At 41.7% G+C, this 24,248-nt stretch overlaps 1 protein-coding gene and 1 long non-coding RNA gene across 8 annotated transcripts; one reads left to right on the top strand and one right to left on the bottom strand.

Moving 5' to 3' along the window:
* On the bottom strand, positions 1-16,938 carry ddx3xa (DEAD-box helicase 3 X-linked a). Of its 7 annotated transcripts, XM_053626803.1 has the most exons (22): positions 16,734-16,938; positions 15,318-15,505; positions 13,577-13,628; positions 12,688-12,735; positions 11,943-12,002; positions 11,305-11,376; positions 8,195-8,371; positions 7,982-8,117; positions 7,720-7,836; positions 7,504-7,603; positions 7,283-7,418; positions 7,084-7,181; positions 6,848-6,946; positions 6,600-6,760; positions 6,328-6,472; positions 6,103-6,247; positions 5,731-5,781; positions 4,559-4,740; positions 4,357-4,474; positions 3,579-3,732; positions 3,338-3,462; positions 1-2,852 (listed from the first exon to the last, which is right to left on the bottom strand). In XM_053626803.1, the coding sequence occupies exons 2-22, from the start codon at positions 15,351-15,353 to the stop codon at positions 2,761-2,763; spliced, it is 2,304 nt and encodes a 767-aa protein (XP_053482778.1). In that variant the 5' UTR covers positions 15,354-15,505; positions 16,734-16,938; the 3' UTR covers positions 1-2,760. The 7 variants fall into 7 exon arrangements, with proteins under 7 accessions (XP_053482778.1, XP_053482777.1, XP_053482779.1 ...); XM_053626802.1 differs by lacking the exon at positions 16,734-16,938 and having other exon boundaries at positions 15,318-15,622; XM_053626804.1 differs by lacking the exons at positions 5,731-5,781; positions 16,734-16,938 and having other exon boundaries at positions 15,318-15,622.
* Positions 16,939-17,298: 360 nt separating this feature from the next.
* LOC128608778 (uncharacterized) lies at positions 17,299-22,935 on the top strand. The gene is made up of 2 exons (XR_008386122.1): positions 17,299-19,973; positions 21,023-22,935. It is a non-coding gene; the product is annotated as an uncharacterized LOC128608778 (long non-coding RNA).
* Positions 22,936-24,248: the final 1,313 nt, after the last annotated feature.

The following is a 24,248-nucleotide window of genomic DNA, read 5'->3' as shown; positions in this document are numbered from 1 at the left end:
TCCAGGAAAGAATGATTTTATCAGTTGTAAACAAACTTAATCCACAAGTCCAATAAAGGTTTTAGCCACACCGTTAACAGCTGCTACATGTTCTTCCCCATTTTCTGCTACAACAAACAAACATTTTAGAAAACATGCTTGGTTGTGTATTTGAATGAGCATTTCAAACTTTTATTTTGGTAAAATCATACAATAAACGCACAGATGAGTTCTCTCATGCCGTGCATAGCTTCTACACTACTACATAAAGCAAATACTAAATCTAAAGTGCTCTGGGGTCACTCTGAGAAAAAGTTAGCAAGTGAAAGGCTTTTGCATCTTTTCCTGCAGGGTTCAACATTAAATTCCACAGCAGGTGTCTGTTAGCACCATCACCTGCTAACTGCTCCTCAGAGGCGTAAACTCAGAGGCACTGTATATGCAAATGCAACACTAGAGAAGAACCACATGTTTAAGATTGCCTTGTGCCAGACATTCACTGAAACAAAACCCCTAACAGAACAAAATTACATTTTTAAAAAGAATAAATGCACACATTTGGAGAAACTGGACACTTTATGCACTGATACAGCTAGGAAATTATTAGGTCATTTGAACACTATTCCAAACCTTGGCATGTTTGTCTCTTATTTCCAATTTTGAGAGCCAATCGGTATTTATATAGAAATATGGCCTGGAGGCCTTCAACAGCTGTGGATACTGACTCAGTCCAATATAGTCTGAAACATTAAAAAGCTCACACTACCCCAAGTATAGAAATTCCACGCATACAGGTGACATTCAACATTCAAGTGCCAGTGTTTTTGTACTGTCTTTTGGTCAAGTTTCTTGAAACGTTCAAAGAATCGCTTTGAGGCTTACAAAAATAAATATTTCTCAAAAATGCTTAATAAATTACACAAAACTAGCAGCAAAAGTAGAATCTAGAAATCTGTGTGCAAAGAGCTAAATTCCCCACTGCTGATCCCCCCTGGTCCCAAATAAATCCTGGTAAATATTGAGAACCCTTCCCCTTTTGTAAACAAGCTGCGTTTCTGTCTCCCCATTCACAACATTTGGAAGCTTGAGAACACACACTCAAGACATTTATATATAAAACTCTAGATGTGCAATAAAAGAACTTTGTAAAACTTGATGGGCACAACATACATCATGGGCCTAGACCTAACTTAAGTAGCACCATTCATCTTTAAGTTCTTAATACTGTCAGTGCATCTGCTTGAATTAATCAATTAAAAAAAAAAAAAGAAAAAAGAAAAATTATGTCAAGGCACAACACACTTGAGAAGAAAAATATATTGCACTTGAGTTAAATGCTTTTTTTTCCTCCTCCTCTCTGAGGTTTCCTTCCTCTTTAAAGGAAGCAGAAAGCTGGCTCTGAGCCAGCGGTTAGTTTACATCAGAGCAGATGAACTCTTGGAGACGACAGCATTAAAAATGTACCACAAAGGAGGGCAAACCTGGTGTTTGGCCACCACACAGTGATCGTGACCACCACAGTGCAGCGGAGCCCGAGAGCATGCCAGGCCCAACTCCGAAAACCCTGTGCATATCTGCCAATGCCTCAGAATGGACTCAGCCATTTCCTAACACCTCAGCTTAGGAACATGAGCCATGCCTTCCAACGCAGCTTGAAAAGAGAAAACGTTTGTAATAAAATAAAGCCTGCGACAGAATTTGTCCTCTGTCCTTGACCAAAAAACAAAACACTAGCATGCGTATACGACCAAAGAGGCCATGACGAGAGGCAGGGTCGCTTTGGTACTATGGTCCGTTTTAAGCTATTTGAATTTCGCCTTTAAGTTGGCACGCATATTTTTGTTGTTTTTTTTGTGATGAAACATTATCAAAAGTTTGTGTTTTACCCCCAAATAATAACTTCATATTTCTTCCATCAAAATGTTTCAAGAAAAAAAAAAAAAAAAAAGAACAAAAAAATGCTGCCTGCTAACAGTGGCTAGCATGTGGTACTTACTAGCTGCCATAACACTGTCAAGTCAATTAAAAGCAGTGGAGTAACAAGTTCCAGCACTGTGTATCATTAACCAGAGTGTAGGTAAACACAGAGTGTTTACCAGTTTGTCATGACTATTCCTATCACAACTGGAATGGCCTTTCTGAAGACTACCATATACCTAAATAGGTGCCTACCCAGGATAGAGTGAGCAAAAAGTCAGAACTCTTTATCCTTTACAGCAAAGTTGCCACATATGAAAACACTTGTCCAGTGTTTCTGTGCTGCTTCCATGAGCTGTTAGTTCTCTGGCCTGTTATGTAGGCTACATGATATCCCTAAGGTCAATTTTGAAGTTCAAATGAAATCGTGACTCAGTCAAGCCACATTTTCCTTTTTGCCAAGGTTTGATTTAATACAAGCTTTATATGCCTTATAAACAAAAACAAATTGAGCTCTTGGCCAAAGTTCATTCAGTGAAATGATAAAACAATGTCCTGTTTAAATTTAAAGGCACAGTACATTAACATATAAATGATCCTCAGTTTTTGCTTCGAAACAAAGAAAAAGTGCAGTTGAAAACTAAGCCCAATGTTCTAGATCAAACATAACTGGGTGTCCATCGTTGTTTCCTGACTACAAAATGACACTCTGTTCTGCCACAGCCATTCTGAACGCAGGCAGAGAATCACAGCGTGTAATGTACTGCGAGTTCTTAAAGCTACACAGGGCGCAGAGTCTGGCTTAAGTTAACATGTGGTTTCCATTCAGCTAGTCTGGCATGGTGAGCCACTGCACAGAGACATTTAGTTGCCCCACCAGTCCACTTGGGTGTAGTTTCCTGCGTAGTTCCCATAACTTCCCCCATATCCGTCACTGACAAAATTTCCAAAGCCACCTGAGAGAAAAGAGATGAAGAAAAGGGTGGAAATAAATAAATAAATAAATAAATAAATAATCTACAAAAGCCTATTTTATCCAAGGGAACAAAACTGGTCATGCTTTATGGCTGGGAAGGATGGCATCTCTCTCTCTCTCTCTCTCTCTCTCTCTCTCTCATCACTGTAACAGAAACTAATCACGGGCATTAGTGAGCTCATCTATGCAAAATAAGTGCTTTTCTTTGAGCGTTCAAGTTGCTGTGTAAAGTAGCATGAGCCACTGGATTCAAGTGAACGATAAGAAGCGCAAGTTCACCCTCACTGGTCAAAAGTAGCTCTTTGTTAGGGGAGAGCTGGCTAATCAGTGCGAATGGTGTTTTTTAAAGGGGGGGTACTATTTTAGACAAAAAAAAGACCATTTTAATTTATTTTTTTTAAATTTTTTTTAAAGGAATCTCGTTGTGGTATGAGAGGTTTCACATGCAAAAGGAGTTACACTTACCCTTATTACCACCAAAACCTCGGTTGCCTCCATGGCCTCCTGGATTACGAGCACCACGGGTGCCAAAGCTGCTGCCACTTCCAGCCATCTGACGGTAATCTCTGGCTCCAAAACCTCCAGAGAACCTGCACACCCATGCAACATTAGAACTCAAAACCGTAAGCGCTAAAGCATAAACGCACAAATTTAAAAAACAAAAACACACACGAACAGAAGGTCTAAATGAACAAGAAGGTTGCACCTCTTGGAGCGGCCTCGTGTGCTGTTCTTGTGCTGGTGCTCAAAGGCCAAGCTCTCCAGCCAGGAAGGAACCTCCTGTTTTGCCTCCACCAAGATGTCCAGCAGGTCCTTGGTGATGTTGCTGTTCTTGTCATTGTAGAAAGAGGTGGCCAAACCTGAATTCATACACAAGTATCATTTTTAAAAAAATAAAAAAAAAAAGTCAGATTGGAGTAGTGGATATTTTTTTCCTGAATTGATGAGTGGAGTTGAGGGTGTTGGGTGTCACCCACAGAAAGATGCACCATGTTAATCATTTGCAGGCAGAATCTATACAGAGATGTGTATTATGGTCATTTTTACAGTACAGAGCTGGGAGCAGATCAGGATTTTATAAAGCCCTCAACAAACCCTAATGCCACAAAGTCTTTGGCTGGTAGACAATTTTTTTTTTCCATTCAGCATTTTGTTAACAACAAGAGGCGATTGCAGGCTCTACTCATGGAATTCAAAATTCTTTGAAACGTTATAACTACTGGCGCATTTAATAAATCTTCATTTTCATGTTACGCATGAAAAATTGTTATTTTGTTAGACAAGTTCATCACACACAGTGAAAAGGTAGTTCATAATAATCTGAACAGATGATGTCATTACTTGTGTGAAGTCAGCTTTGTCTAAAAAATAAAATGATAAAGAGCATATGATTTTTTTTTTAAAAATTACATTTTTCATCAAATTCACTGGAGTTGCACCAAAAGTCGAACTCTCAGCCCACTAATGTACTTTGATGAACTCACCAAGGTTTCCCACACGTCCTGTGCGTCCAATGCGATGGACGTACTCCTCAATGTCACTGGGCAGGTCAAAGTTGATGACGTGCTTCACGTTGCTGATATCCAGACCACGGGCAGCCACCTGCGATGTTGGGAATGATATTAGCATTACTGCACCACAACTCAAGAGACGCGGACTTTTACATAAAACTCGGGATATACTCACTGCTGTGGCGACCATAATGGGGCAACGGCCCGAGCGGAACTGGTGAAGCGCATCCTCCCGATCCCTCTGAGAGCGGTCACCGTGGATGCTGGTACAAGCATAGCCCTCACGATACAGGAAGTCTTCCAGGGCATCTGCACCCTTCTTAGTCTCCACAAACACCAGTGTGAGGGAATCTTTTCCTGCATCCAGAAACACAGTCTGAGGTCTACATGCCACCTGAGAGCAAGCCGCTTCAAACAAAACATATCCAAAAATAAAAGTATAATGACAACTGAAACATGGCGAGCAAGACAGTTTCGCATCATCTGACAACCATTAAGTGAAATTCCTTCATTGAATCAAAATGCGAGTAGTGAAACGGACCCTTGCCTTAAAAGAAAGGAACATGGAAAAAAACTGGGTTCAATGTTTGTCACAGCTTTCTTTAATGGCTATCAAAGCAAAACTCGAGGATGTGAGGTGAGCGAGTCCGGAGTGAACAAGGCCTTTCTTTGAAAAGACTCCATTCACGCCCCATCTTCTCACCCGCAACCCTCTGCAGAACAGCAGCAGCCTTTGCTTAGATAACGCTGAGATGGCAACAGTGACCAGTGACGCTCCTCTACATGCTTTTGTGTCTCCATGCTAAGTTGCTATGGTAAGGGTACAGACGAGAGCTTGTCCAAGCAGCCGCTCACATTCATCTGCATAAATGTCGTGCTGGTAACCATGGAAACACCAAATCAAGGCCATTTTCATTCCCTCTCGTCCATTTTAAGGACGCGTTTTAATTAAATGGGCATGTCCTTTGAGTTAAAGCAACAGGCTTACTTGGATGCAGCAAGTTTAAAAATGACTTCAGTTGCACAACTGGAAAATCTGTTACCACGGTTAGCCACGATTTCCAGAGGCAGCGTCCAAACGGATGGAAAATGGGTCACGTCGCAGGCAAATTACACATACCAAAAACTAAAATTATACCTTCGGCAGAAGACAGAGCTAAAAGAGTGGATGAGTATTAGATAAGCCTCCTACCTTTTTTTTATATTTAAAAAAAAAATTTTTAAAAAATAAATAAATAAAACCTCGATATATTAAAGCATATGGAGGAGGGGAAAAGTAGAAATGTAAAGAAGGCCAATGGAATGTATACATGTTTTATCATGTTGGACTGCAAAGCCCACACTTACCTGGCCTCGCAGGAGTTTCAGCTGCATTTTCCTGAACCTCACTTGGAATGACTAAATAGAACCAAACCTCCCAGTAAATTTTATGCATCTTTTACCACTGAAACAAGTTTCTTTTCAAAAAACAAAACCAAAGTGCAGTACAGTACAGATAAATCGATCAATCTTTTCTTCAAGACCCACAAGCAGATATTAGTGACTACATTAAACAAGGCTACGAAACACCAAATTCTGCAACAAACATTGAACCTTTTAATACCTCGTTACTACCCCTGGTTTCATGTCTATTTCAGCAGTATAAACCTGGGAAACTTTCTACAGGTATGACTGTTTACTCTACAGATTACAGCCTAGCACTGGGACAGGTGGCTCTACCTGTGGCATTCAGCAGATCCAGCAGGAATGAGCGTTTGTCACTCTCTTCAACCCAGACCACCTTCTGGGTAATGTTCTCTGAGGTGGAGCCTACACGGCCCACAGCCAAGAAGACATACTCCTCCAGGAAGTCACGGGCCAAGATCTGCAAACGACACGTACAGTCTTAACAGCTGCTAATAAAGCAAATGACGTGAACAAGCAAAAAGTGGAGTGGAAACATACCTGAATCTCCTTGGGAAAGGTGGCACTGAACATCATGGTTTGACGTGCGCCTTTGGGTGGCATAGTGTCCTGCTCCACGATACGCCTGATTTGTGGTTCAAAACCCATGTCCAGCATTCGGTCAGCTTCGTCTAAAACCAGGTAACTGGTAGAGAGGAAAAACAGACATTTATTCTCACTTTCCAAGAAGAAACTAAAAAAAGTGCCTCCATGAGATTAAGTGCATGAAACCACTGATCTCTTCACACTGCACGTCTGGTTCCAGCACTCACTTGCAATAATCCAGGCCGATCTTGCCACGCTCCATCATGTCTACCAGACGTCCTGGTGTGGCCACCAATAGGTGACAGCCCCTCTCCAGTTCCCGGATCTGCTGGCCAATGTCAGCCCCTCCATACACTACGCAGGGGCGCACTCTGGAGCGGTATGCGAACTGCAACACAGACCAGTAAGCAATGATCATATCTGAAAAGAACTTCTCGTTCACGTCTGCCAAGAGTGAGGAAACTGTTGGACGTACCTTCCTGGCTTCGTCGTAGATCTGTAGAGCAAGTTCTCTGGTTGGAGCCAGGACCAAGGAGATGGGATACTGCTTACGGCGGCCATATTTTCCATTCTCCTAATAAAAGCAATGCAGTTAGAATTTGCGCTGTAACCGAGCCATATCAAAAATCATTTGCAAGCCATAAAGGCCTTTCCAAAAATAAAAGTTACATATTGGTGGCTAAAAAGATCAGATCAGAAGTGCATTAGTACCTGGCCACTGGTTTTAGAAGCTTGCAAGGCCTCTCCTGGTCCATCGGTAAAGATCTGACTCAACACCGGGAGCAGAAATGCTGCAGTCTTCCCAGAGCCTGAGAAAATGCAACACCAACAATATAGCATGCTGACAAACAGCCACTCATAAGGACAAGGAAGAAGTTTAGTGTTGTACTGGATGTGGAAAATGACCTACCTGTCTGAGCACAGGCCATCAGGTCCCTCTTGGCCTTGATGATGGGAATGGCATGCTTCTGCACAGGGGTGGGACGGGTGTAGCGGCTCAGAGTTATGTTACCCATTATGATTTCCCCCATGTCGAGATCATGGAACTGAAAAGAAGCAATATCATGCCATATTCAGCTTTGGTGACCGAGATTTGCAGATTTTCCTTGAAATCATCACTGCGAGACTTACATTATCAATAGGGCCAGGGCAGTTGCTGCCAGTGGCCTCCACAGGAATGTCGTCATACTTCTCAAAGTTAATCCCTGTGTTACTTCCAGAGAACAGCTCGCTGATGGCAACCGATGGGGAAAGACAGAGAGAAACAGAGAGAGAAGAAAGGCTTTGTTAAAAGCAGCAGATAGGCTCTTTGAGGAAGCGTAATTAGCAGTTGGTTCTGGAACCTACTGTTCCAGACGCTCGTTGGGTGGGGTAGGCTTTGACCAGTCCTCTTCATCTCTGGGCTCTTCTACCCACCGACTGTTTCCTATTCCACCTCCAGCGCTAAAGCCCCCACGCTCAAACCTGAACAATAACATTGTTTTTAATACACGGCATCCTAGCATTTTTTAGTCTGCTTAGCAAGAATGTTTATGAATTACCTCAAATGAAAATATTTACTTATTAACAGTAAATGTTCTCTAGAAACATGCCAAGTAATGTTCTTTACCTTCCTCTTGAGCCTGTCCCCCTATCATTTAAGAAAGTAGACTTCCCTCTGTCGGAACGTCCACCAAAGCTGGAGTACGCATCCCTGTTCAAGCCTGTGTTCCAGCCTCCATCTTTGTTTTCAAAGCTACTGTAGGCTACAAAAATAATGTGTCAAGATGGTTTACAGAAAGTTTTTTGGGTTTTTTTAAACCATAGGAATAGAAATTCTTACTTGTGTTATGCATGGGTTGGTTGAAGGTACCACCACCCCTATTTCCACGGAAGCTGCCGCGGACACCTCTGTCACTGCGAGGGGGACCACGATTAAAGTTTCCGGCCCCATTCATGCGATTGTCATGGTATCCATTAACAAAGCAGTTGTTATGACCACCGTCCCATCCAGGAGAGTCTTCCACCGAGAACAAAAAGGAAATCTGAGCAAGCAATTGGCAAGAAGCAGGGCTAACTGTAGACATTTGAGGAAAGGGAGCCAAAAGCCAAGCCCACAAAAAAAAAATAATAATAGGGCTTGGGAATGTGATGTCACGCTGCAATGACTTGTGGGAAATCACCATATTGTTTCAATATGCACGACTTACTTGCCCCTAACAATCAAGCTATGGTTACTTTTCAAATTTGAGTCATCTTGAGCATTTTTTTTTTAATCCTTAAAGGTTTTTGTTTTTAACGTACATAAATATTTTATAGTAGCAAGAAAAGTAATAAGATCTCTCACATGACAAACATAACACTCAGGTCTCAGCAATAAAACAAAAAAAGAAGTTACTTTCTGTAGCAGGTGGGGGAAAATGGCATTTTCAGTCTAGAGAATTAATAAATTATTTAACTACTATGTTATCTATTTAAAATGAGTTAATTACTTTTCCGTCTCTCTTGCTCACTCTGTTGACATAGTTGTGTAGTTCAATCATATGCACACAGCCCAAGAAGATTATGAAAGCTTAAACAGATTTTTCTTCTCTAGACAAAGACAAAGCTGAAATTAGGGGGTAAAGGATGTTTGTAATATCAATTCCTAGTTTTCCATAATTCCTATATTGACCTGCTTGTTGTGTGACTGGACTCGCATCACACACAAATAATAAAAAAATAAAATAAAAAGGCAAAAAGGACAAAGCTCTTCTGAATCGGTAATCCATTAATTGTTCCAATTATTGTTTGGTAGTTTGTAAGGAATGTCATTAACCACAATCTTTCTCAAAATATTGCCCCTTTGAGCAGAAAAAAAAATAAATAAATAAAAAAATAAAAAAAATTCACCCCACTGCCAGGAGATCCCAACAACGCCACTGTCATCCAAGGCCAGGAGCCGAGGGAGTAAAATTTGCCATGTTCTGTGAGTGGGAGGGACGGTATTACTCTCTCCCCTCTTTAATCAGTGCAACACTAGCCAATTGTGGGTGTCAGTGATCACGTATGTGGAATAGGGTAGATAGATCTGTGTGTTACACTGCCCTGACACACCGCATGAGCACAAGTTCAAAAGGATGATCCAGTTGGCTTCACAAGTCTCCGAGGAACCTTCACCCTCTTCAGCAGTCATGTGATCAGTGAGAGCTGGAAATCAGCAAAAGCAAATTGTGTTTTGGGGGGGGGAGGAATAATAATAAACAAACAAATAAATAAAAAATGAAGGGGGTGTTTAGATAAAAGGTTTAAATATTTCAAGTGCTTTCTCTTCCTAGGCATGTTCCACACCCTGTTAACGGTCACAAAGCCATTCACATCATCTGCTTGATTTGAATGAATTGCTTTTGCAGACCATACATCAGATCAATCCCACAACGCAGCGTGGCATGATGTGGATTCCCAAGCCCTGTTCCCATTGGTACTGGGTGAGCGAGCAGTAGTTGTCAAAAAGCAAGTGAAAGCATTAGCATATAGTGATTCAGGTGAGAAAAGTGGACCAAACACGAGGTACAAAGAGGAAGGGCATGTTTATTAAAATACTCGTCTATAATCTAACCAGAGGTGGAACTAGTGCTAATCAAACCACATGAAGGCAACCAACAAACCAGCTTTGCCAAGACAGCCTCACCATTATCCCTTCAGGCTCCAGTTCTAGTTAAAAAGAAACAACGACTACACCACACAGATGTGCTGTTACCCTTTTCAAATTCAGCAGACTTCACTGCAAGGACTAGACAACAGCAGGCCAACCTGAACAGTATCAGCTGCAACTTGGCAGACAACGAGCCAAACTAAAAACAGTGATGAAAGGACATGTCACGCCATGTCATACCAGCTGCTCTACAATTACCACAGTGGTCAGGCAATCTGAGCACACCGACTGTGTCCTCATGCCCACCGGTGGCCACACTGCTGACACTGCACACACAAGGGTAATATGTGGAGCACAACCTCACAGCTCTCCAGCAACATCCCAAGTGACCAGGCCAATCATATTCTTACTACAGACGAACAATAAAACAAAACACTTTTTTCCTGAATCCCTCAAGAGCTGACTCAAAGTCATGGTGCGCAGCAATCTGTTCAGAATCCACCAAAATTTCAGCGTAAGCATGTAGCTAACAACAAGAAGCAAATAAGTACTCTCTGGATAAAACAATGTATGCATCAACATGAACAAAAATACAAATAAATCAAGGAAGCACGTGTTTGCATTCATCTTCCCAGGCTCATATTTGCTGTGGAACAGAGGAAAATTCTAGCTATGGAAGAGGGAATTAGCAATGACTAAACTGGGAGAAAATGGAGGTGGGGTTTTGAGTAGATCTCTTCACACTGAAATATACAAAACTGGGATTCATACAAGTACAAAACTGTCACGACTCAATAAGAGAGCAAGGGATATTTGAGAATCCATGCAACTCTGTACTGTGGTGTTGGGGCAGTAGGCGCTCAGCGACCATCTCGCAACACAGACGAACATTCAACAGAATATACTAACAACACAATTACGTTAATTAATTATTTAATCACCAATTACTATAATACATAGAACACTTAATTAATAATGGTGGAATCAATAACAGTTAATCTACTCTTACCTCTACAGTCAAAGTCTATACCAGCAGACACAGAGCAGATACTCTCATAAGAGATTTCAATCTGAACAATCATATAAACCTACATAAATAAACACAGTTAAGCATGCAGCAAAAGCAGGCATTCCCATAATAATATTAGAGCATTAATTAGTTTGCAAATTCTGCTAACTTCATTCTCTTTCACAAAGATCATAATGCTGTGACTGATCACTGCATATAGTAGCAGTCAGCTTGAGGGCCAAAGGCAAAAAAGGGGGGTGGGGGGAGGGGACATTACACGTCCCATGCAAATACAGAGATACAGGTGTACCACATCTGTCTTGGCAGCCACCACTGTATGCGTGATAGAAGGAAAGCTCCTGAGATGGGTATCTTGGGTAACCTGAGCAGAGGCACAGTGCACTTAAGGACAAACCCTTTCTTCATACGGGCAAAAAGGCAAAAGAATCAAGGTTACTCTAATGGCTACCAATACAATTGTAAAGTGAATGCTGTTTCTCTCAGGGAGCTGAATTTATGGATCCTGCTCAGAAGAAATCCATGAAACAGCTTCATACTGTGTAAAACCAAGAGACTGTCTTTAAAATGTGTTGTCTATACTGAAGTGTGTAGTGTCAACAACCCTATTCCTCTTCCTGCACAACCCTAGACTCAACTGGAAGAGAGAGAAAAGGAGAGAAACACAAGTGACCACAACTGATTGCCATTTGTGTGGAGCAGGAACAGTCAGTCAGTCACAGCACACAGGGTTTGGCTACTTCTCTAAACAGAACACAAGTGTGAGAAGGATTCATTGCACTGATCTGTTCAAAGTGGTAAGATCACTGACTATGCCCAGTAAACTTTGAGATTTATATATTGGCCTTATATGTTGGATCTGGACATGTAATTAAACTTTCATGCATTTGGGAATGCGGAGCACCCATAGCAAAGCGGGCAAAAACTTACAGCTCAGTACTGGTGGCACTGTATAACTGCTCTGTCTACTAGAGGAATAAGCATTTCCTGCTGTGAAGAAATAAAAAAAAAAAAAAAAAGCAGTAAAACGTAAGGAAATATATATTTTAAAAAAAAATGAATACAAAAGGACAACATATAAACCTGCTTTTTTTCTACCAAAGTTTGAAAAACAATGTTTTCAAAAAAAAAATTCTTCACAAGAACGTGGATCAACTCATCATCAGCTTTCCAAAACAAACACCACAACTCTCCACTCACATTAAACTCAAAACCTCTGCAAAACATTACAGACTCATTCAAATGAGCAATAATCAAATATTAAGACTATGCAAAAAAAAAAATATATATATATATATATACAAAATTTTATGAGCAAAAATGAAAGAAACCTGCATAAAATAAAGTTGAGAGTGACAATTCATGTCAAAAATAAATAAGTAAATAAAAACTTACACACAGTAAGCCTTAATCACTGCACTGGAAAACATACTGCACTACCTGATGTGTTTAAAATATACTTCGATAAGTTTGTTTTGAATCACTGCTTTTATCTACACACATCTGTTAAACATGCAACTCGTGCTCCTAGAATGCTAAAGGCACAGTCTGTAAACAACAGCATTTAATTTGGTGTTGCTGGGGGAGGGAATAAATAAATAAATAAAAAGGGATGGGATATATTTCAATAAAAGCAACAATCGGTTGTTGGTAAAACCAATATGAAAACACTTACCATTTTTACCAGCATCTTTGTTTCTCAAGTGAGGAGGAATGTAACGCCCTGGAGTTTAAAAGAAATCTCAATAAATGGACACTTAAATGGGTGTGGAGCATTAAATTTCAGACATTACATGTACATTGTAATCATATACAACCATAATACTATACAAACTAAACAGAAAGACTGACAAGAGTGCATCTACAATACAATCAAAATATACACTATATGGCCAATGTGCACACCTGACCATCATAGCCATACATGGTTCTTGCCCAAACTATTGCCACAAAAGCACACAGCTGTATAGGATGTCTTTGTATGCTCTAGCATTACAGTTTCCCTTCACTACAACTAAGATGCCTAAACCTATCCCAGCATAACAATGCTCCTGTGCACAAAGCACATGAACACATGATTTGCTGAGTTTAGTGAGAGAACTTGAGCGTCCACTGAACACCTCTGGGATGAACTGAAGCGCTGACTGCACCCTAGGCCTCGTCGCCCAACATCACTGCCTGACCTCACCAACACTCGTGTCTGAATAAACACAGATCCCCACAGCATGTATCAAATCTAGAGGAAAACCTTCCCAGAATATTGGAGGTTATTATAACAGCAAAGGGGGACTGAATCTGGAATGAGATTTATGGTTGTAATGGACAGGTGTCCATAAACTTTTGGCCATATAGTGTAAGTGAGAGAACTATTAAACATGTGTATACACTTTTTTAAAAGTGTATTTATTTCCTCTCTGAAAAGAGACATTTCTTGTGGGATTCCACACAGAAACTTTAACAGTTCCTCTAGAGAAACAAATCAATGAATGCTTAAGGCTGATGGGAGAAATTCCCCCACCATCTAAAAGTGCAAATGTAAAGTGAACCGGGATTGTCAAACTTACTGCCAGTGCCTCCGCCCTGCCCGTCTGCAGAGTTCAAGTCTAGGGCAGAAAGCTAGGGGGAAAAGAAAAAGATAAGAAAGTCAACCATCAGTCAATAAATACGACAGTGCAACTACTAATAATCCACTTTTAGTACATGCTGACTGTAGTAGGAACGCTGTGTGAGACTACATGGGTTGGATTGTGGATACATCTTATGTTAGATTCCACCGAGACTTTAACTACACAGTACTTCAGCAGCACACTACCATCGTCTCTCACAGAGGTTCACAAACAGTTTGGAGCCTTTAACTGGAAAATCAATTTCACAAACTCCCTCAGTACAGATGTATTTAATCCACATAAGCCAATTCTTTTAAACCTTAGGCTTACTGTTCAGTAAGTAATCAGTAAGTAACATTAGGCATATTATACTGTAATAGTTTACCTAGTTATTTGGACTCTAGAGCTTTTTCCTCTGAACCATCCACTGACAGAAGACATGAAGTCTAAGTTGGCATTATTTATAGACTGCCTTGTTTTTGAGTTATTGAGGCTTGGATTAAAGCCATAACAAGTCAAGTGACCAGTAAAGAACTGTAAAGAACTCAATAACAAACACCTTAACTCTGACTTTTAAAAAAAAAAAAAGTAGATTGCGATTTTCTTTTCTTTTTTTAACAGTCAGGGAGCCCAGGTCTACTCCACTTAGAGAACCTCTGCCATATAGGAGAAGTCCAGAACCTAGCTGTAAGCACGGATTTTGTAATCAGTGCACTGATCGTTGGAGAGCTTGTGTACATCTTGGTAAACCTTGTGTGTGAGAGATGTTAGGCTGGATGACAGGCGCATGCGCAGTGGTGACTGCATCCGGCAGCGCACGCGGCTCTCTGTAGTGTGGCGCATTTTACACGCATCTTCCAGCCATAAAATATCTCCTGGAAACAATGTTTACTTTTTGAAAACTAAAAAAAAGTGAATGTACACACATTAATGGATTGTTTACCAGACTTGAATAGTCGGGTGTAACATTTGGTTATCTGTAATGTTTTTTTTAATCTGCGAGGTGAACAAAATGTCCGACGGTGGAAGCGACAAGATGTTGAGGAAAGAGAAGCCAAGGCTAACGCCGCTGCAGCTAATCATCCTCAACATGATCCCTTACTTAGTAAGTGCTGCTAGCGTTCTGGAAAAGAAGATCTGCGAGCTGATTATATTTAATGGCCTCCCTTAGCTGCCCCGAGGAGAGACGGGGGCTGATTAGCAGACTCCTGACTGGGCCTCACTACTACACCGTTTCACGGCTGCTGAAGCCGATGTTGTCTCGTCTTGTATACACGTGTAATGCTTCGGCGTCGAGTACAGCGTTAAAACAACGCTAAATTAAAGTTCACTTGGTTAAAAAAAGAAAAGAAATACAAATACGCCACACGCAGTGCTATTCACATTGTGTGTGTCGCCATCTAACTAGCTGCTACATGCAGAACATTTTTCTGTAGCTGCGGTGATGGGGATTTTGGCGAAATGCGTAATACGCCAGCTAGCTAGCTAACCAAGGATGTAAGCTAATCTTTACAGTTTCGCAGTCAGACTGGGATCCGGTTTAGATCCGACAAAACATTGCCGGTAATCAGGACCCCGCTGTGTAAATAAACCCGTGATCACCGAGAGGGTTTGGGGTTTAAGAAAAAACAAATACGTTGTTATTTTAATCTAACTGAAATGTTTAAGATTCCAGGCCATTCAGGAAAGCCTAACTTACCTGCTGATCTAGACCGTCGACGGCCACATGACTCATAACTAGAGAAAATAGTGAGGAGGATTGCTCCTTTTCACAAAATATCTTCTTTGTTAGCAAGCCGGCTAACGAGCTAAAAGAACACGGCCAACAGCTCCTTCACAAACACCGCGTCAGTCGTCCTCTTCTTCTTTATTAAGTTCAAACACAAACTGCGACAAAGCCAAATAACAAATGTACAAAATAATTATTACTTAACTGCGTAGCAATATATAAAAAAAAAACATACACTGAAATTTCACAACAGCTAACTAGCTATACGTCTACACTCAGTCTGTTACTAACAGCACCTTGCGATATTCGGTAGGTGAAATAGAGCTCAAACTGAGCAGATATCGCGAGATTTCATTGTCCGCGGCAACGCAACTCAAGAGAAAGTATCGCGAGACGATTTTAACAGGAAGTTGTGTATGTGAGAGAGAGATATTGGAACGAATGTTTATAATAGAAAATAACAACGCTCGTGATTAATCTCTATTATACATTGCATTTGTATGATATTCATTTCTTATAAACGTGAAAAAAAATCATACTTGACCTTAATCTAACTCAATGAATTAGGGAACGAGTCATTAGTGAATTACCACTAGCAGTTTTTATTTCGTCTACTGTGATGCTAACCAAGAGGACATTTAAACTATAACTGAATATAGGCTCTGTCTGGGTTTTTTCCTTAGTAGATTATCTTAGGCTCACGATTTCAAAAGCATCTGTTAGTGAAAGTAATAAGCACTTGTGAGGGAAATTACTAATTTTTACTTTGTAATAGTTTTGTTCTGTTCATCAGAGGATAACGCCTAAGAAAGCCATGTCATGTCACTGAGATCAGTACAGAATGTTTATCTGCTTACAGAGACACAAACTGTTTGTTGTTTTTTTCCACACGCTGACCTCATTAGACACTTTGCAGGTGTACAGTTAGAGCTCATCGTGTTAGGTGTTAGGTGAAGGTCTTCATTAATTTTCTATAACAGCAGCTCTGACAGTAGTGCAGCTGCAAATCACAAACAGTTTGCAGATGTCACACAGTTAATAACTTTAATTAACACTCTATTAATGAAATAACAGATTTATTCACAATTAAATGAGAAAATTTTCCCCGTTGTAAAACCGCCACGCTGTTTGGGTTAAAGCTGTTTAATACGACTAATATTCACATGTTCTTCTGTTCAAGGTTCATCTGCACATCTTCCAAGACCCTACAACAAAGCCTGTTTGAACTGCTTCAAACTGCTTCTTATCGGTACACAGAAGTGTGTCATGCTCTGCTTTTCATATACATAGTAGTGGTTCAGCACAAGCGCTTCAGAGCGCTCTCATTATTCTATCCTGCTTTATTCTATCCTGTATTAACCATCTTTCTGTAATAAACCTTTTTACCTTCAGAGGACGAGTCTGCGAATGTTGTCTAATTTCCACGACAATTTGGCGTCTCCTGGCTGGGCTGCGCGAGTCTTTTCAGCTTTTCTGGACAACAAGCAAACCGGAGGATGCTTGTGGAAAAGTTTTACCCTGAAGTCTATGTTGACATGCAGGCGGTTTGCCCTTTATTGTGCAGAGCGAAAGACCGATGTAGCCTTACCACTGACTGGTGAGAATTCTAAAGAATTTAGAATTACAATTAGAATTTTATGAAGTCATAGTGTATTGCGGTCTGTATGGAAGGGAGTCAATGATATAAGAAATGCGTGTATTACATTGAGAGAAGTATTACATGGAGCGATTTCTTATAAGAAGTTCCAGGAACTTTGCCTCTGCGACAGCAGAGGTATTGGTGTTTCTTAGATCACAGCTTCAAAACTAAGATATATATCGACGGGTATACAGTGCATCCGGAAAGTATTCACAGTGCTTCACTTTTTCCACATTTTGTTATGTTACAACCTTATTCCAAAATGGATTAAATTCATTATTTTCCTCAACATTCTACAAACAATACCCCATAATGACAACGTGAAAGAAATTTGTTTGAAATCTTGGCAAATTTATTAAAAATAAAAAACAAAAATCACATGTACATAAGTATTCACAGCCTTTGCCATGACACTCACAATTGAGCTCAGATGCATCCTGTTTCCACTGACCATCCTTGTGATGTTTCTACAACTTCATTGGAGTCCACCTGTGGTAAATTCAGTTGATTGGACATGATTTGGAAAGGCACACATCTGTCTATATAAGGTCCCACAATTAACAATGCATGAAAGAGCGCAAACCAAGCCATGAGGTCCAAGGAATTGTCTGTAGACCTCCGAGACAGGATTGTATCGAGGCACAGATCTGGGGAAGGGTACAGAAACATTTCTGCAGCATTGAAGGTCCCACTGAGCACAGTGGCCTCTGTCATCCGTAAATGGAAGAAGTTTGGAACCACCAGGACTTTTCCTAGAGCTGGCCGCCCAGCCAAACTGAGCGATCGGGGGAGAAGGGCCTTAGTCAGGGTGGTGAAGAAAAACCCGATGGTCACTCTGACAGAGCTCCAGCGGGTCTCTGTGGAGAGAGGAGAACCTTCCAGAAGAACAACCATCTCTGCAGCACTCCACCAATCAGGGTATGGTAGAGTGGCCAGAGAGAAGCCGCTCCTCAGTAAAAGGCACATGACAGCCCGCCTGGAGGACTCTCAGACCATGAGAAACAAAATTCTCTGGTCTGGTGAAACAAAGATTGAACTCTTTGGCCTGAACCTATAAGTTATATGATTAATTGAATGTATAGAAATTTGTCACACATTTTGAACCTTTTCTGTCTGTGCACGAGAATGCATATTCACTTCGTTTTCATAGCATGTTAAATTGATCAAAACTTTGAAAGTTATAGAAGGTGTAAAAAGAAAAAATATGTATATGGGGAAAACATGTAGCAAAACACATCCTGTGACACATACTATGGTATGTACAGGGTGCTCATATGTTGATCCTAATATCACATTTATGCATGTGAATTATAGGGAAGGATGTTTGAACCAATATGATGTATGGGTTAAAGAATGTGCTTTCCCTGAAAAAGGTAGTTTTAGACAGTTAGAACAACTGAAACTTAATTTAGAGACAAAGGAGAGAGAGACCCCTAAAACAAAGAGCGAAGTGCAGTTTTTGGCTGACTGGAAGGCATTTGCTGAATGGCAGAGTGATAAAAGAGAGATATAAAAGAGAGAAAAAATGTCAGTCAGGACCCTCATCTGTTTCACAGAGTGCTAAATTGCAGAAAGCCGATCCCGACCTGGACTCCGCCCCACTGGGACGCCCACGGCCAGTAAGGAGGAGGAACCTGCAGTTTCAGAGGCTCCTCCTCACGATGAAGCGGCCCAGCCTACGCCAGTCCATCCGAACCTGTCAAAACTGAGCCACCAACCCCCACCGAACTATGCTCCAGCCGTCCTAGCTTCACCGGTGGCGTTACACACGAGATCCCAAGTGAAGGGACCAACAACATTGCTGCCTGAGGGCTTCAGACCAACAAAATCGGACAGAGAAGGGACAGTGCACGTCGTAGTAAATGCCCCAATGCTAGAAGTGGCCAGAGAAGGAGGCCCTATGCTAGTTCACAGACCCTGGACATTGGAAGACATCAGGAGCAGCATGACGCATCTGACGCATCTACAAGTAGGAGGACGAAAGTTTGGGGATGAACTTCAGATGTTCTGCAGAGAATTCAGACCCACCACTCATGAACTACGATGACTGCTCATGGCAAAACTTGGCACAGACAGAATGGTTTTCAGTCATAGATTTAGCTAATGCGTTTTTTCAGTATATCTCTTGATAAAGACAGTTTCAGTTTGCATTCATATTTGACGGACGTCCTTACACTTTCACTCGCTTGTGTTAAGGGTATTGAGAGTCACTAATACAACCAAATGCTAAAGGACAGCTTAGCACCTCTACCACTTTCTCCAGGGCACAGTGTGAAACTGACACCATTAAGTTGTTGCAGCATCTTGCCAAAGAAAGCCACAAAGCCAGTCTCTCCAAATTACAGTATGTACAACAAGAAGTGAGATTTCTAGGGCACGACATCTCCACCAGTGGAAGGAAACTCTCTGCAGACAGTATCTGCCATTCAGAAGATTCCCAAGCCTCTGACGAAGAAACAGGTTCTATCTTTCCTAGGTATGTGTTCGTATCGCAGAACTTTCATACTAAACTATTCCATTCTAGAAGCACCGCTCAGAGAGATGGCATATGCGACAGGTTGGACAGCTCATTCTCAGGTAAGTTGGATCGAGTCGCTGCAGAATATCCCCCATGTGTACGTGCAGTAGCAGCAGCTGAGAAACCTGTGGTGGCATCCAGAGACCTGGTAGGTTACTCAAAATTGAACCTCTTGGTTCCACATGAGGTGTTGTTACTCCTACGTGAACAGAAAACCTCACACCTGTCGACCCAACTGTGGCTGCACCATATCACTATACTACTAGACATGCCGAATGTCACTATAAAACAATGTACTGTCCTTAACCCTGCTACTCTTCTTCCATCAGAGGGAGATGGAGAACCACATGACTGTGTTTACTGACTAACGAATTCTGCTCCCCTAGAGTTGACCTGAAGGATGTTCCATTGGAAAACCCAGATCTGATCCTTTTTATGGACGGGTCATCGTCACGTGACCCAGAGACAGGTAAAAATCGAGTCGGCTATGCAGTAGTGACCGCACACGAGACGGTCTGTCAGGAAGTCTCCCCTCAAACCTTTCAGCACAAGCAGCTGAATTGTATGCCCTCATAGAGGCATGAAGACATGCTGAGGGACAGTCAGTAAATATCTACACAGACAGTAGATATGCCTTTGAGGTAGTACATGATTTTGGAACAATTTGGAAACACAGGAACTTCCTGATGAGTTCAGGAACACACATAGCCCACCACAAACTACTCTCTGAGCTGCTGGACGCAGTCCTACTCCCCAAAACTATTGCAGTATGCAAATGTGATGCACACACTAACAAATTAGACCCTGCTTTCCTAGGAAACGCTTGAGCGGACAGTGCAGCAAAGCAAGCAGCTGCTTCTATGGTCCCAAAACTCAAAAGAAAATAATCACTCCTTCTTTACAGCTTTCAGACCTCCAAGCATGAGCTATGGTGGAGGAAAAGGCTGTGTGGCGCAAAGCAGGCTGCACGGTTGTTGACGGACTTTGGCGATGCCCCAAGGGCTGTCCTTGTCTTCGAAAGGGGGAATGATGGCTGCGTAAAGCATTGGTTTCTCTAATTACTCTAAAAAATAATAATAATTTTGTTTACAATGTTTGTGCAACTCATAACGTGGGTTGAGGTTTGAAGGTAGAGAAGGCCACGTCCCTATGTCCAAAGAGGACTCAGATGCGGTAGTGATAATGATAATCTCCAGTGATAATGGCACACCTTTTGTGAGCCATGCCCTTAAGTAGGTGGGTGAATATTTGGGTATTGAATTAAAGCAGCACTGTGCATATCCTCCAGCTAGTGGTGGGTGGTAGAGAGAGAAAATAGAACACTAAAAAACAGATTGAGCAAATGATGTTCTGAAACAGGCTTAGGATGGGCTTAGCCCCTGTGGGATACTGTTTGGGAGACCTCCACACACAGGAATTGGACCTGTGACAGCTCCTCTTCCCAACGCTGCAGAATGTGATGATGCAATGTTAAATTACTGTGCAATGTTGTCCTCTGCTCTGCACTCTATCCACAAGCAGAAAAAGGCAGCACTTCCAGCTCCAGCCACAGGCCCGCTGCATGATCTGAAGCCCAGAGAGTGGATCGTGATCAAGGACTTCCACAGGACCAGGTGGAACAAGCCACGGTGGTCTGGGCCCTTTCAGGTTCTCTTTGTCACTCATTCAGCAGTGAAAGTTAACCAGAGAGCCACATGGATGTGTGCGAGCCACTGCAGGAGGGTGCCAGAGCTGGAGAAGATGGGACTGCAATAGGAGAACTAGACCGTAATTCTCTATCAAGAGGCCTCTAGGAGGACCTATGCTCACGAGCAACGATCTGCATATACACATCCACACACATCAACATACCAATCCCACGCGACTCCACGATAGACGGTCTTAAGTGGTATCTAGTAGCCTGCGAAATCACGGACATGTAATTTTTGGAGAAAATGTTGACGACACGGAAACTGTACTCTTAGGAGGACTGAACTTCATTAGTGCGTACTATATAGCCACGTGGCCAGGACAGAGGTTAGACGACGTGACTTTGCTACCGCACCTCTTACGCCCCAAAGCTCCCTGACCACAGACTACTGTTGCAGACTAGACACAAATCATTAGATGTCAACCTGCACATCCACTCATACATACAAACCTATTCCTAATTGTGCATCCTTCTCCTGGTATAGGTGATATCTGTTAGTAAGCCCTGTCATAGAAATAAACTCACAAATCACCGGGACCGTTCCTGACAACACTGAGGGTCCGGGGGTAGACCCTTAAGCTGAAAAGATAAACCAAAGCATGATATTGAAGTTTATTGGTTGGAAGACTTAATGATGAATTATGCCAATCACATCGTTGCAGCAGAAAGAGTGCATGACGCACACACTTTTACCCAAATTTGGTATTTAGCTGATCGTGGTGACGGGACTAAGTGCCTAAGGTGATGTGATTTCTATAGGTCCCACATAAGCCTGCACAGTTCTTTAGTAGACTATTGCTGCAGATTGGATGACAATTAGTAGTTAAAAGCCCGTATGCCAAGATATTGGCCACCTCTGTAAACCGTTCTGTATCGCTTTTTGTCAGAAGAATCATTGCCAACAGTGCTACCCACACAACATCACACGTCCCCTCGTCACGCAGGCACATAATGGTTATTCTATCTATGTGTTATTGAACACATGCGGTGTGTGATACGCAACCCTCCGCACTAGCGAGATGGGGCTTGATTGGTTGAACTCCGTTTTCAGGGGCTAGAGGTCATGGATACTGACTTTTTGTGTTCCTATAGTCACCGTCATTCTACTTGTCTTAATCATGGCTCCATGTGTAATTTCCTGCATGCGGGGGTGTTTCCTCCGCTCATTAAGTGCAATGACTGATGACCAAACACTGATGCTAATTAAAACGTCCACAAAAAGTGACTATGACCCTTACGAAGACCTGTTTCATGATGAATTCAGTTGAACCGTGAAAGGATTCTGAAGTTCTGATGTATTCACAGCATAGCATAAAATTAACTCTTAATTTTAGTTATCATATTTTGTAATGATAAAATGGGGGAAATGTGAGGGAAATTACTCATTTTTACTTTGTAATAGTTTTGTTCTTGTTCATTTTCTGTTCATCTGAGGATAATGCCTAAGAAGGCCATGTCATGTCACTGAGATCAGTACAGAATGTTTATCTGCTTACAGAGACACAAACATGTTCTTCTGTTCAAGGCTCGTCTGCACATCTTCCAAGACCCTAAAACAAAGCCTGTTTGAACTCCCTCAACCTGCTTCTTATCGGTACACAGAAGTGTGTCATGGTCTACTTTTCATATATATGGTAGTGGTTCAGCACAAGCGCTTCAGAGCGCTCTCATTATTCTATCCTGCTTTATTCTATCCTGTATTAACCATCTTTCTGTAATAAACCTTTTTACGTTCAGGGGACGAGTCTGCGAGTGTTGTCTAATTTCCACGACACACTATATATGTAAAATATCCATCCATCCATCCATCCATCCATCTTCTATACCGCTTATCCTCTTCAGGGTCATGGGGAACCTGGAGACTATCCCAGGGAGCATCGGGCACAAGGCGGGGTACACCCTGGACAGGGTGCCAATCCATCGCAGGGCACACTCACATACACATTCACAGACCCTTTCATACACTACGGACACTTTGGACATGCCAATCAGAATACCATGCATGTCTTTGGACTGGGGGGAAACCGGAGTATATGTAAAATATTCTAGCATAAAATTAGTATTTGAATTATGTCATAATGCTTAGTTTCCATTACAGTATATTAGCTCCATGCTTTCAAATAATAAAGAGTTATATTTTTCATCCATCCATCTTCTATACCACTTATCCTTCACAAGGGAGTCTAGCCCAGTTTAAACCACAATGCAGAGGACACCCTGGACAGGGTGCCAACCCATCATAGGACACAATTGCACACACCAGACAATTTGGAAATGCCAATCATCATACAGTGCATGTCTTTGGTCTGGGGGAGGAGACCTGAGTACCCAGAGGAAAACCCCAAAGCAAAGGGAGAACATGCGAGTGCCATGCATGCAGGGTGGAGGCACGATTTGAACCCCCAAACCCAGACGTATGAGGCAAACATGCTAACCACTAAGCCACTGTGCCTACCAAGTTATAGTTTCCTAAAATCTATTTGATATCTTTCTAAATCCAGTTTACCAATGTACAAGATGGTCTAGACCACATAAATGCATGCATGGTTAGGGTGTTGTTACATTTGTTGTATGGTGTGTGTGGCTGACAGGCTATATGAGTTAGAGCCCTTTATTAATAAAGATTTCATTCTCCCCTAAGAGGGGTCTGTCTGAAGAAGCTCCTTAAACAAGGATGAAGACTATTTTCAGCTTAGAGGTAGTAGTTCAGTCAAAAATAAAAAATATTGTAGATCAGTCAAGACATATTTGGTCCCTGCTGAAAAGTCGAGCTTAGCCTGACCAGCAACTAGCTGCCAAAACACACGTCAAACTGGTAGACCACTTTGCTAGTAGAAAGGGCACCGTTTATGAATTACTACTACTACTTAAGCAACATTGTAAACAAGTTGTTTTTAAGAAAATAACCCAACTATGAGGCAATTTGAAAATCTCAACGATTTATTGTTCAGCTCAGACAAGTAATAAGCTGGACAATAATTTAAGGTAATGAAAAGGGTAGACGCTGAGGTGGCATGTTTGTGCAGTGGGTAGTGTTACAGCCTTACAGCTCTA

This window comes from Ictalurus furcatus, chromosome 6 (assembly GCF_023375685.1).
Source record: "Ictalurus furcatus strain D&B chromosome 6, Billie_1.0, whole genome shotgun sequence".
Taxonomy (NCBI): Eukaryota; Metazoa; Chordata; class Actinopteri; order Siluriformes; family Ictaluridae; genus Ictalurus; species Ictalurus furcatus.
This window is presented reverse-complemented; position numbering and strand designations above follow the sequence as displayed.